Here is a 13,246-nt window from a genome sequence, read left to right on the forward strand (position 1 = left end):
TCGGCGTCGATCCAATGCTTGCTTTGGGTATGTACAGCACATGCTTACTGGCCTTGAATAGTTGAAGATGCAAGGAGTCAAAGACGGCATTAAGATGGAAACATGCCAAAAGGAGACGTCCTGGCAAGCTGGCACCAAGGCATTGAAAGTGACACCGACCTGAGTCGGTGGTGCGTAGCAGGTGCCAACTCAGCTAGTCCCTGTCATACCTAACTCGACAACATGGCATGATAACCCTGAGCTGCGGTTGTCTTTGTTGACGTATATTCTGCGCCTGATTGAAATGTTAAAGTAACTGAAGTACTCATCCTGTCTAAAGATCGATCCGTACGTCTCATACACGTTATACATCGTTACATCATTCATAGATCAAGCAGCAACTGACTGCTCGAAATCCGTCCAACTCTATCATGAAGCCAAGGTTGGGTATTCGAATGCTAGCAGCCTTGTGCTCCATCACCCTGACTTGTGGACCCGCTTGGCCATAGTAACTGGCACGGAGTCCGAGCCCATAGTCTTCCCGGCAGACAGTCATGCTTTATAGCGCCGACGGGTCCGTCGTGTTAACCGTAGAGAAAAGTGGGATCGTCTCGTCATAGGTATCAAACCACATGGTTGTCGGCGACATGAATTGTAACGTTCGTTCGAGTCCTTCGTTGGTGAACATTGATTGCATATACGGATCGGCCACCTCGCCTGACTCGGCTTGTGGCCACAGCTGTGCCTCTGAACGAAAGGCGTCCGGCTGGGTCTGGGCTTGACCTGGACGAAGTGGCGGCGTTGAAGCAATGTCGTTCCTGATTCTATGCGCAGATCTGGACCTGGATGCTTGGCTAAGCCGTGCCGACGAGCCAGCAGAACCGTTCGCCTCGTGAGCATTTTCCGACATCCAATCAGCCGATCTGGTCGCCGCTTGGTCGTCGTGAATAGTCCCAAAGATGCTTCTGACCAAAAACGAGAAGCGATCTTGGCTCGCCTGAGTTCTCTTCTCGCAAACAATGTCGCAAGCCTGCAGTAGCTCGTCAACAATAGAGGCGTTGCGTCGCGCAAGGGTGTCGTGAGGAAACAGGGCCAAAAGCCGGTGTGCAAGCTTGAGATGGACCTCGACAGGAAATTTGCTGACTTCACCGAAGCGGGCCAAGCCCAATACTAGAGCTGAGACAAAGAGAGAGTTGACTATGAAAGGGAGTCGCTTGGGCAGGTCGCTGTATTCCAACAGGACTCGCAGCAGGTCAATGGTGCGAACGGCCGAGTCGACACAGGCATGCACAAACGCCTTGGTTGTCACTTTGGTTGGAGACGGGTTGGGGGCTTGTTCTTCAATCTCAGGCTGCGTCTTCTGCGCCGAGTTGATGTAGCTGGACACTGCTTCTTGTAAGAATGGTCTCGTCAGTAGCATGATGGACCAGTAGTATGCTTGTTTGATGTGAAGCAATCCGATATTTGGCCATTTTCCACCGTCGAGCGATTCCGTAGGCTTGATACCATCCGTGGCCAGACCACGGTGGACATTTGCCGACCACTGCCGGTGGTGCTCGCTCACCTTCTCGAGAACATTTGACGAGATCATGCGCTTCGAATAGATTTCGGTGAGGATAGTTTCCAAAATGGCGCAAATATTGACGGACGCTGAATAGTGATCGACCGAGCGCGTGTCACGCGTCTCTGTGGTAGACGGCGGCCGGCCGAGAGAGGCGGCCATGAACAAATCGAGAATACGAATCGTCTTCCATAACCGCTCTCTCGTCTTGAACTCTGCTGAAGGAAACAGCGCGGCAATCTCTTTGCGGTGCAAGCCGAGGGCGTATGCCGCTCGTACCGCCGTACCCAGATTCATGAAAGCCGCATTTCTTCTCGAAGCATTGAGGAGATACATAGTAATTAGAGCGTAAACTTGGACGGTGCACAAACTCGGCTCCTCACTTAGGGTGACAAAGGTGAAATAGCGGCCATAGCTGAAGCACGTTTCGGCTAGCTCATCCATGTCTTCCGAGGTTGATTGGGCGCCTACCGCGAAGATTAAGTAATAAACGGCATGGAGGACGTTCTCACTGTCTCTCTCCTTCTCTAGCCATTCTGGCAAGTCCTTGAGCAGGTCTTGCTCATCAAAGAGGTCGAGAATGCCGTTGGTGGCTAGAAAGTAGCGACGGATCAGATGCCTGGCCTCGTCCAGAGTGATGGTCGGCGAGGGATGAGTCGAGTTCACTTTGAGCCAGGTCGGCTGTTTATCAGGGGCTGCTTCGACCATCTGATGCCGCAGTGGATCCTTGGTCAAGTGGCACTCGCCGATTGAGTCCTGGACCAGTTTCCTGATACCCTGTAGAAACGACAGGTTGGCGGAATCACCGATGAACATGTACTTGCCTCGCGGATCGCGAAGCAGACGAGACAGATGATGCTTCGAGACCACGGGCGATGCCGTGTCGCCCGTGGTCATGGAGGCGTTGTTATCACCCGAGACCTCCAGCTCGAGCGGCGGGATGTAGACCTGGCCTTGATTGATAACGTCGGCGACGGTGACCTGGCTCGTCGTCGTTGCAATCGAAGCTCGGCCATCTTTGCGGCCGGGCCCAGGAGGAGAAGAAGAAGACTGAGAAGAGGAGCTGTGAGGGAATACACAGCCCGAGGCCACCCTCCGGTAGACGCAGCGACCACAAGGCTGCCTTCGATCGCAGCGTTCTTTGCGCCTTCTGCAATTGGCACACGCCTTCGGGAAATGGGATGGGTCGGTGTGATTCAGCGGCATGCTACATGTCGGCGCACGATCATGATTACAACGCTGTCCTCGCAAAGGAAAAATGGTCCGACGCCGATGATGATAAGTGACATGGAGGATGCCAAGAGGGGAGGAGGGGGCCGCACGAAATGCCGAAGCTCGTAACCCTCCTTTGGGGCATTTCGGGCACGATCCCTGCCTTCGGACTGTGGTTTCGGAGGCTTCGGATGTGGGGAGGAAGTACTAACGTATGGGGCTCCGTATCGAGGTCGTAATTCTCCAGAGTCCCTGTCCCCACAGGTCTCCTCTTCTCAGGCCACTTGTCTCGAGCTCTCTACTCGTGGCTGAGTTTGGTCACTCGCAGACTATCCCCCAAACCTGTTTCGGGCCCAGTCACAGCTTCGAGGCTTGCTGGGCCTTCGGGGTTGATGACCTCCTAGGACCACATAAGGACGACTGTGGAATGGACCAGACAAAACGTAGAGCATTAGAAACCCGCGAGGGCTCATTAGCAGGTAATTCAGAAGGACTAGACTTTTCAAAGTGCAGGATTTCTGAGCACGTTGCATGGTAGGCAATACCGTCCGATCTCCCCCAGTGGTGTTCAGTATTCAGGATGGTCAGCAACGGAACCAACGGCGAAAAGCCACACGGGCAGAAACTCGATGCCTCGAAATTCACCGAGTCCGTAGTGGCATCGATGGGAGAAAAGACGCCTGAACGACTGAGAGAGGTAATCACATCATTGACTCGCCATCTCCACGCCTTCATTCTGGAAACCAATCTCAACACCAAGGAATTCATGGCTGGTCTTGAACTCCTGAACTGGGCTGGCCGAATGAGCGACGAAAAGCGCAACGAGGGCCTCCTTCTGTCGGATATTCTAGGGCTGGAAAGGCAAGCTAGCGAGATGGATGAGTGCGCGGAGTCAGGAGCCATACTAACAATTGATGCCACAGTCTCGTCGACAGTGTGACCTCGCACCAACTGAGCATGGACAACGTCACCACCACGTCCAGTGCCATTCTCGGTCCCTTCTGGAGAAGTGACACTCCGCTGCGTGAGTTCGGGTCTACAATGACCTTCGACACGCCCCCCGACGCCGAAGTTGCATATATCCACGGCGTTGTCACTGACGCTGTGACGGGCGAGCCACTCAAGAACGCGTTGGTGGACGTCTGGCAATGCTCAACGAATGGTAGGGCTTACGATTTGACGAGATTCAATCCACCAACTTCGTCCAGACTGACATGTTCACAGGCCTGTACGAGCAGCAAGATCCTAATCAACGAGAGTTCAATCTTCGCGGCAAATTCACCACCAACGACCAAGGCCAGTATGCCCTATACGGCATCCGCCCGGTACCATATCCCGTAAGTGACACTGTGACCTGTCTCCATTTTCTCCGGGATTGCTCAGCTCTCTAACCTTTTTCGTTGTTTCAGGTACCCTCGGACGGACCTGCTGGCAAGCTCCTCCAGCTCCTCGATCGACACCCATTCCGACCCGCTCACATTCACTACATGGTACGTGTCTGCTACGGCTGATATAGTCCTGATCCTTTTGATACTGACGACCTGTAGACTAGTAAAGAAGGTTATGCCACGCTAGTCACCCAGATCTTCGATCGAAAGACGAAATACCTGGATAACGACTCGGTTTTTGCCACCAAATCCGATCTGGTGGTGGACTTTGTCCCACTGAAAGGCAACCCGAATGCCACTTTAGATTTAGAGTGCAACATTGCGCTGTCGCCGCTGCAATCATGACGTAGTGTTGAAGAAAAGAGCGCCGGGTACTCGATATAAGGATCTATATTTGGTGTTGAGTACTTTTGGCTACTTGACGGTACGAAGTAGGGTTGAAAAGGATTTCACGCCGTCTTGGCTGATTAAATGGTACACTATCTTTCTAGAATTGATTTTTCAGCAGTGATCTCTACCTCGAGACTAATTGACTGTGAGTTGCTTTTATCTAGTCTACTTCCACAACATGCAAGCAGGACCATTTCTAGCGACAAACAAAGCATCACCTAACTTCAACCGGCCCTTGACTCCTTTCATCAAGCCACTCGTCTCGTCCCTCTCGAACACGACAAGATCATTGCTGTATTCATTTGCTACGGCCAAGTAGCGGTTGTTCTTGTCCGGAGAGAGCGCGAAATGACGTGGAATCTTGCCCAGTGTCTTCTCGAGATGGATATATGTCAAGTGGTTGGCAGGGTCTGTATCTTTGATCGTGTAGACAGCAAATGTGTCACTTTCGGCCCCGGTAGTGTTGCGATTGGAGGCATAAGCGAACTTTCCATCGGAGGTGAATGCCACCTCGGAGGCCAGGCTGGCGCGGTTCGGAGGAGTGGGTGGAAGCCCAAGCCCGAGTGTAGAAATTGTTTGATGAAGCGTAAAGTTCAGCTTCTGATGAACCGCTTGACTGTAGTCGATGGTGTAGACTCGAATAGTATTATCTAATTCACCGAGGACGTATAAATAGTTTTTGCCAGCGACATTGGGTCGAAAAGCTGTATGTCGAGGGCCAGTTCCGGGAGGGACAACGATGTCATCAAGTTGACGGACTTTATTTGCAGCTGGAACCGAGTAAACATGTACTCGATCTTCGCCTCGAGCTGGGACAAATAGGAATTTTCCAGTAGGATCAAAGGCTGCCTCATGGGGATAAGGCTCCGTCTGACTAGTCCCAGCTCCAGGGCCCGGCTCCTTCAGCGTATACTGAACTGTGTACGTCGCCGCACCGATTGAGCCGTCAGGCTTGAGGGGATAGACCGCCATGCTTGATCCTTCAATGTTAGCTGCGGCGATGATAGTGCCATCGTGGTTGACATCGCAATGGACACCTCCTTGGCCATGGCTGGTTTCGGTGTCAAAAAGGATTAAAGAATCTGACCCTTGTGCAGGCTTAGGCGATCGCTTGAAGGCAAAGATACCACCCGAGGTTGATGAGTTATCGGGGAAGCCGGTGCGACTGACTGAATAGATGTTGTCGTTGTACTCTGCGAACCACTGAGGTTGCGTTCCTGCCTCGATCGTGGCCAGAATCGACAAGGAGTCATTTGCCCCCAAGTCCGGATTGAAAGAAACATCGAGGATCCCCGTGTTTTGTTGTGCGACATACAAACCGAGAGGTTTCTCTATCAGGGCTGCCATTGCTGGTGTCAATACTGCTACTGCCGTAAGTGAGTTTGCTTGTACGCGCATTTTGTGGGTGAAGTCCGCTCACGACTGAGTGTTTCGTTAGGCTGACACTACCGCAAACTTGGTCATTGCCTGCTTTTATGACTAGGACTGGTGTAGATGGACATTTTCTGATAAATGCCCCCCGGAACACCAAGAGGCCTCGCTTCCGAATGCAGATGGTGATCTATTGTAATGTTGTAGTCGGTAGGGTTCTGGCTGGCTTGCAAGCCTGTTGGCCCACCGACTATGGCGAACTCGCAATGGGTTCTAGCACAATTGCGTCGACGGGGTCCCTAGTTGATGGGAGCAGGTTATGAAAGTCTGGCAGGGTGTAAAAGGCAGGGTTCATCAAGAGGGGCTAGGTCTAGATGACATTGCGATAGTCGGAATGGATGGTGCAGAGCTTGTCGATCAATCGCAGGAAGGGAAAATTATGCCCCTGGTTTGGGCCGATGGGCTTTGCCCGGAATACTGGGGCAATTGGCCTGACGGATAAACGGCTAACTTGGTAGGACTCAGGAGATCAGGCGGGGATGAATGTTCTTTTCTCCGCCCTAGGCGGTCTGGTATAACCATTGCTACTACGATTAGCGCAAACGCCTGATGTCAACAAACAAATCCATGGTGATTTTGCGACTAAGGATCATTTCTCTGAAGCCGTCTCAGAGATATGGGATGCAAATCCAAAGGCCAGAGTGAATACGATTCCCTGGCCGCCGAGTCTGGTCAAGATTGACTGTTCACCGCCTTGGGAGACCAACCGAGGACTTCTCGGAACTTTCAAATATCTAGGCGGACATAATCTCGTCTCAGCAATTTCTAAATCCAGACCTGAGGTTTGCTGCTTCAGCCTCTAGAAACTTGAGGGGCCGCCATCTGCTGTCTATGTCCGGAGTATACATAGCCGTAAGGGAATCCATTCACGTGATATCATCACGTGGTGAGTAATGGTCACGGCTATCATACGTGAGGTGGACATTCGTGGTCGCAAAAAAGTAGTCCTCTTCAACATTGGTCATTTACTCCGTAGGTCATGTTCCCGCTCCCGCGTTTCTGGACTCCCGTGATGATATCGACCCTTCTCAAGTTGAATATCCTGAGCACGACATGACTTGAGTAATCCACCTTACTCTTACACTAGCTACGTTGATCTAGGAACGATGACGTTGCCCAGTGGCGGACCGTCATTCTCGCGCCATGCGCTCGATTGACAGATTGACAGGAGATGAGGCTGACCATTAACCAAGCACTCCAAGGTATCATTGATATACAGAAATAGAAGATAGAGGTCGGATCGGATAAACTTTTCAATAGAATTACATACTGCCCGTGACAATCAATCGAAGGAAGGTACGACTTTATCATGCAATCGCGGGCTCTGATTGGATGCTCGTCAACTGCACGATAAGAATCTCCCACCGTCCCACGTCTCTCAACCTCCACCTCAACAACGCAGTCAATGCTACGCTTCGACTATTTTCTCACCCCAGCACCCATCGCCTCATTGGTGTGTCCATGTCTGCAAACTTCTAACCCTGCCACATTGCACCTCTCGGCATTCATTCCTCGTGCAGCCCAGAAATGGAGTCATGCTGCCATCCGATACTGTGAAACAGGACAAGGCTGCCCTGCCCTATACCATGAAACCCGCCCGCAGTGCTAACATCTCTTCGTTCCCGTAACTCAGCACTGGCGGACATGTCAGTACCCTCACCTGATCCATGACCTCCAATGCTGCTTCCCCTCAGAGCGCCAGTCTCAAGCGAGCCTACCAGCCAGACGAAAAGTCCTCTCACTCTCAGCATGACAACCATCACCCCTCTGCCTCCCCTCCACATACATCCGCCTCAGCCACTGCTGCCTTCCGCAATGTCTCGGCATGCAACCGCTGTCGCATTCGCAAGAACCGCTGCGACCAGCGCCTGCCTGCCTGTTCGACCTGTGAGAAGGCCAGCGTGCGATGTGTAGGCTACGATCCCATTACCAAGCGAGAAATCCCTCGCAGTTATGTATACTACCTCGAGACGCGTCTGACGTATTTCGAATCACTCCTCAAGGCCAACAACATCTCGTATGGCACAAGTGATGTCTACGGTCCCGAGTCGAAGGAACTGGGTGATGCTGCTCAATCGCCTGCCAGCACCAAGGAGTCGTGGGGAGGCCCGTTATCTCCGAACAACGACTCCCCGCGTAACCTGCGGCCTGAAGAAAGAGACCAGAAGCAAGAAGACGCCGATAAGCTCAATAAGCTCGTCTCAAACATCGGTATGGTCTCTGTACAAGGCGCGTCAGATGCGAGATACCTGGGTTCCACCTCGGGGATATCGTTCGCACGCGTAGTACTGGCCGCGGTCAAGAGTTCCGTCTCGACGAACAACTCTGAACGAGCAGGCATCCGTCCCAGCCGGCCCATGCCAAATGTCGCCACTGCTGGAGGAAGCTCCATGCGAGATTCTTACTTTGGTCTACAAACTAAGCCAACAATCAAGGAAGCGCCGTTCCCCGATCGACAGCTTGGCGTGAAGCTGGTCGACCTATATTTTGAGCATGCCAACCCTCAAATCCCAATTCTTCACCGGCCAGAATTTATGGAGTTGTTCGACCGCACGTATTCCATTGAACCATCAAAGCGAAGCAGTCGTGAGTTGTATCTGCTTAATATCGTTTTTGCCATTGGCGCGGGTATCATATGGGGATCCTCAGACCCTCAGCCCAACGCCCAGGGCCAGAATGAATATGCCTCGAAGCGCCCCCGACTTGCAAGTCAGCAGGCTCAGCCAGAAGAATATCATGCTTCTGCCATTGTGAATCTTGGCGCCTACCTCAGTGCAAACTCATCCGGCGAGGCGGCCGAACGGAGCAATGGCGACCTGGAAGAACTGCAAGCTGTCCTTTTGTTATGCAGCTTTGCACTTCTCCGGCCTGTCGCCCCTGGTCTGTGGTACATTGTCGGAGTAGCCATGAGGTTGGCTGTTGACCTCGGTCTTCACTACGAGGACGGCTCTGGCATAGATGCCGTTCCTGAGATTCGTGAACCTGCTAGTAATGGTACAGATGCCCAATCAGCAAAAACCGTGAATGCGCAAGAGAGAGGGCGACGTGAATGGGTCCGCGATTTCCGAAGGAGGCTCTGGTGGTGTACCTATACCTTTGATCGTCTTGTAAGCACCTGTGTTGGACGACCATTCGGCATCACCGATCAAGTTGTCACCACTGAATTCCCCTCTCTACTGGAAGACAAGTATATTACTAGAGCCGGCTTCGTCAAACCAAATGGGGCCTCCCTGGAACCGACTTATAAATGCGTCTCACACCATTACTTTCGCCTTCGACTTCTACAATCGGAGATTCTCCAAGTTCTACAGCATCAGCAGGCTCAACAAGCACGCCTTCATGGGACCAATCGCAACAATCAATTTATGCATACAAAATTACCGTCGCCTTTTATGAGCAAATTTGACTCATTCCGCGAATGGCGTAGGGATATTGATCAACGTTTATATGATTGGAAGCAGTCTGCACCTGACCCCTCAGAGACCGGAGTCGCATTTTCCGTTCAGTTTCTGGAGCTTAATTACTGGCAAGCCGTCATCATTTTGTATCGCCAAAGTCTCAGTGTCCCACCACCTCTCGCCGGTGAATTGAGCCCCACTGACGAAGTTTCGAGTCCTTCGAGTGTGAGGATGGAAGAAAAGGAAGATGAAGATCTTGTTTTCCTCAAATGCGCTGAAGCCGGACAGAAAACGCTCAAATTGTATCGACAGTTACATCGATTGAGGTTGGTCAACTACACCTATCTTGCGACTCATCATTTGTTCATGGCTGGCATTTCATTTTTATACGCTGTCTGGCATTCGCCTGCTGTCAGAGCTCGCCTGGTAAGTGTGACTTGTTGTACGTTGAAGCGCTTGCTAACCTGGCTAGACCTTGGATGACTTTGATTGGACAGTCATGTCTGCCACCTCTGTTCTCGGAGATCTGATGGAAAAGTGTCCACCGGCTGAAGCATGTCGTGATGCATTGGAGCGGATGAGTAAAGCTACCGTCCAAATGTGCATGTCAACCCCTGGATTCGGGTTCTCGGCCGAGCGTGAAGACCCTCGACAGTCATTGTCAAGACAGACAAGCGTGCAGAGCTCACATGTGGCGACATCAAGCCTACCAGCAAACCATGCGAAGGTGGACACATATCATCCATTGGCGCCAAAACCTGTCGCAAAACGACCGCCCCCCAAGTTCGACATGGATTTGCGGGAGCTATTCCCAGAGGATATGGAGCCAAGTACTCGTCCTTCTTATTCCTTCCCTCAACCATTGGGCAACCTGCAACGGACTCAACCACAGCAAACTGGGTTTATGCTTCCTCTCACACAGCAGCCACAGACATCACCTATAGTACCTCATCCGTCCCCCGCATCAAGCATCAACTCTCAGGCTAACACAGGAATGGGTCTGGGTCCACAGCAACAGCAGAACCAAGCGAATAGTGGCAGTTACCTCTTTCCACAACAGCAACGACAACAACAGCCATTTTATATGCAGAACACGTACAATCCTGATTTCATGTCATCACTTCCTGGAATGGATTTTTTGAACGACGCCGTGGGGACTGGTGGAGACGATTTCAACTTTGACGCGAGCGGACTGGATCTAGGCTTTGGCATGGGATTAGACCTTCAACACGATTGGTCGGATGGACAACAGTTTGATTTGTTTGATGGATTCTTCTTTGGCAATAACGGCGGAGTTGGTGGGAGCGGAGGTGCCACAGGGGGCGGAAAGGCAGATGGGTCATGGCCGGACGACATGGCAACAGATCAATAATGAGATGGAGAAGGGTTACGTTGGTTACGATGGACGACCTTGCACAGAGATGGACAAAGTCGACCCAGAATTTGGCGCCAGATCAGATCATGCCTCCTGAAAGCCAGAGTGTCTCTCAGCGCCCGGCTTCAGCTCGACGATAATGCCTTGGCGACCTTTCACCTCAGGCAGGGAACTACAGACAGATGACAGTGGATGGCATGATGGAGATTTGATGACCACAATACATTCGATCGAAAGTGTTCAAGTAGACACCATGCCATGATCACCACTCAGTCGAGTACTTTAGTTGGGATGGAGTTGATGTGGAATGACAGTGACGAGAACAGTCATGATGAATGGTGTACATTGGTATCCAAATTCTTTGGCGAGCACCAAGCATTGAAGATTGGCTTAGTTTTCTACTTAGTACAGTTGGTCAACATTATCAATGTCTTTATCATTATCAGCTCATTAATACCAAAAACCCTTGGATTTCACTCTATCATTCTTTTAGAAATTGTTTTTTTTTTCCAGAACTTGTCTTTCTTTTCGGCGTTCGATTTGCTTAACTGAGGTTTAAACATGGAGGGTTTGCTTACAAGGGGTCTGAGCCCCGGGATCTGGTCGGTTCCGTCTACGGATTAATTAATTACTACTGGTCAAGGTTAAAACGACGCCTAAACGAATGGGCTGTTTATGGGGAGCTCGGACCCCCTCCGAAAGTTTGGATGTGAGGTGATGTGATTATTCAATGTTTTTTGCTTGTGTGTTGTACCTAAATTCTAGTTAATCGTCCAACTACAATATGTCAGTATCAGACGAGGCAACCCAGAAAAGGGGAAAATAAGTAAGAATTGGATTCAATTTAACACTTGAAGGAAATTCCAGAGTGAACCGGGGAAGCAGTCGAATCATGGACAGCATCAACGGTGAGAGCAGTAGCACCAGCAAAAACAACAATCAAAATACCAATTATCATCGTCGTCGCCATCATCATCATCATCATTTCAAATCAAGAGAACCATTACAAGATCATCAACACCTCCAGTTCCATCATGCTCAAGGACCATTCTCATTTCTCAACCCGACAAGAGCGCATTTCACTTTCCATCCTCCTGCATCTAAACGAGGAGTCAAGCTTGTACCGAGAGAGGAGGAGGAGGCGGATCATGAAATCATCACCTCTGGTGCTGGTGCTGATGATGATGACCACAATCATCGCATCACCAAACCACCACCACCACCACCACTCACCCGAACCCAACCCGCCCAACACGTACGCTTCCTCTGGCGCTCTCGCGATAACCGCAAGGGCCGCCACGCGCTTCAAATCACGACTCCCCCGCCAGGATCCAAGCGAAGAATCACCGTGCCTCAACATACATCCCACCCATATCAAATCCTCCTGGGCATCAAACGAACTCTAACATATTTCCCCATCTGGGATATATCCTGGCTGGTGGCCATGGCATTTACACTCGGAAGTGTGGTGTGGGTCATAAATGGGTTTTTCAGTTGGTTGCCCGTGGTGGCGCCATCGACTGAGTTTCCAGGTGAGAGTAAATATGCAGGTGGGATTAGTGCATTTATTGGAGCGATTGTGTTTTTTGAAGTTGGGTCGGTTTTACTCGTTATTGAGGCCGTCAATGCCGATCAGGTTGGGTGTTTTGGGTGGGCGGTCGAAGAGGTTTTTGAAAGGGAGAAGAAGAAGTTGGAGGAGGAGAATGATAATGATTCCTCTTCCTTACATGGTGGCCATGGACAGAGATATCGTCTCACGGCCAGTACTGCTCATTGTCGACATCATCATCAGAATAAGCGGAATTTGGTGGGCAAGCCATCGCGAAAATATCTGGGATTGACATCAACAACATCCACCACCTCTACAACCTCATCCCCATCACCATCACCATCATCCTGGCAATGGCTCCCCACCCTCACATCCCTTCGCACCCACTACATCCACGACTTGGGCTTCCTCGCCGGCGCGGCCCAACTCTTCGCCGCGACCGTATTCGGCATCTCTGGAATCACCGCGTTACCTGGAATCAACGACCACCTCACTCCCCAGTGGCGATTGAACGCCGCATATTGGATTCCACAGGTCATTGGTGGATCCGGGTTTATTGTGTCGAGTTCGTTGTATTTGCTCGAGACGCAACGAAAGTGGTATATTCCTGCGCCGCGTGTACTGGGTTGGCATATTGCGTTTTGGAATTTGATTGGGAGTGTGGGATTTACGTTGTGTGGTGCGTTGGGCATGGTTTATGGGAGTTCGGGCGCGCAATATCAGGCGGGATTAGCAACGTTTTGGTATGTATTGACTGACCTACCTTCCCTGTTCACGGATGTGTGGTTTCTTTTTGGCCCGAGGACTTATTGCTGACTCAATTGACTGATTCTTGATAGGGGATCTTGGGCGTTCTTGATCGGGAGTTACTTACAGCTGTATGAAAGTCTCGACAAACATCCTGTGGAGCAGGTTTCATCAATGGAGGAATATGCTGAATGAAAATACCAGAGCAAGGATAAG

General features: G+C 51.1%; 4 protein-coding genes across 4 annotated transcripts; 3 read left to right on the forward strand and 1 right to left on the reverse strand.

Annotated features, from left to right (window-relative positions):
* Positions 1 to 3,332: 3,332 nt before the first annotated feature.
* Positions 3,333 to 4,485, forward strand: PV10_02850 (uncharacterized protein; the record flags this gene model as incomplete). Its single annotated transcript, XM_016367225.1, has 5 exons — positions 3,333 to 3,634; positions 3,676 to 3,914; positions 3,977 to 4,089; positions 4,162 to 4,242; positions 4,300 to 4,485. 5 exons carry the CDS (start codon positions 3,333 to 3,335, stop codon positions 4,483 to 4,485), a joined length of 921 nt encoding a protein of 306 aa, XP_016226743.1.
* Positions 4,486 to 4,650: 165 nt separating this feature from the next.
* PV10_02851 (uncharacterized protein) lies at positions 4,651 to 5,877 on the reverse strand (the record flags this gene model as incomplete). Its single annotated transcript, XM_016367226.1, has 1 exon — positions 4,651 to 5,877. The coding sequence occupies one exon, from the start codon at positions 5,875 to 5,877 to the stop codon at positions 4,696 to 4,698; it is 1,182 nt and encodes a 393-aa protein (XP_016226744.1). The 3' UTR covers positions 4,651 to 4,695.
* Positions 5,878 to 7,362: 1,485 nt separating this feature from the next.
* Positions 7,363 to 11,210, forward strand: PV10_02852 (uncharacterized protein). The gene is made up of 2 exons (XM_016367227.1): positions 7,363 to 9,785; positions 9,832 to 11,210. Exons 1-2 carry the CDS (start codon positions 7,629 to 7,631, stop codon positions 10,729 to 10,731), a joined length of 3,057 nt encoding a protein of 1,018 aa, XP_016226745.1. The 5' UTR covers positions 7,363 to 7,628; the 3' UTR covers positions 10,732 to 11,210.
* Positions 11,211 to 11,626: 416 nt separating this feature from the next.
* On the forward strand, positions 11,627 to 13,225 carry PV10_02853 (uncharacterized protein; the record flags this gene model as incomplete). Its single annotated transcript, XM_016367228.1, has 2 exons — positions 11,627 to 13,026; positions 13,123 to 13,225. 2 exons carry the CDS (start codon positions 11,627 to 11,629, stop codon positions 13,223 to 13,225), a joined length of 1,503 nt encoding a protein of 500 aa, XP_016226746.1.
* Positions 13,226 to 13,246: the final 21 nt, after the last annotated feature.

Source organism: Exophiala mesophila (genome assembly GCF_000836275.1).
Source record: "Exophiala mesophila strain CBS 40295 unplaced genomic scaffold supercont1.2, whole genome shotgun sequence".
NCBI lineage: Eukaryota > Fungi > Ascomycota > Eurotiomycetes > Chaetothyriales > Herpotrichiellaceae > Exophiala > Exophiala mesophila.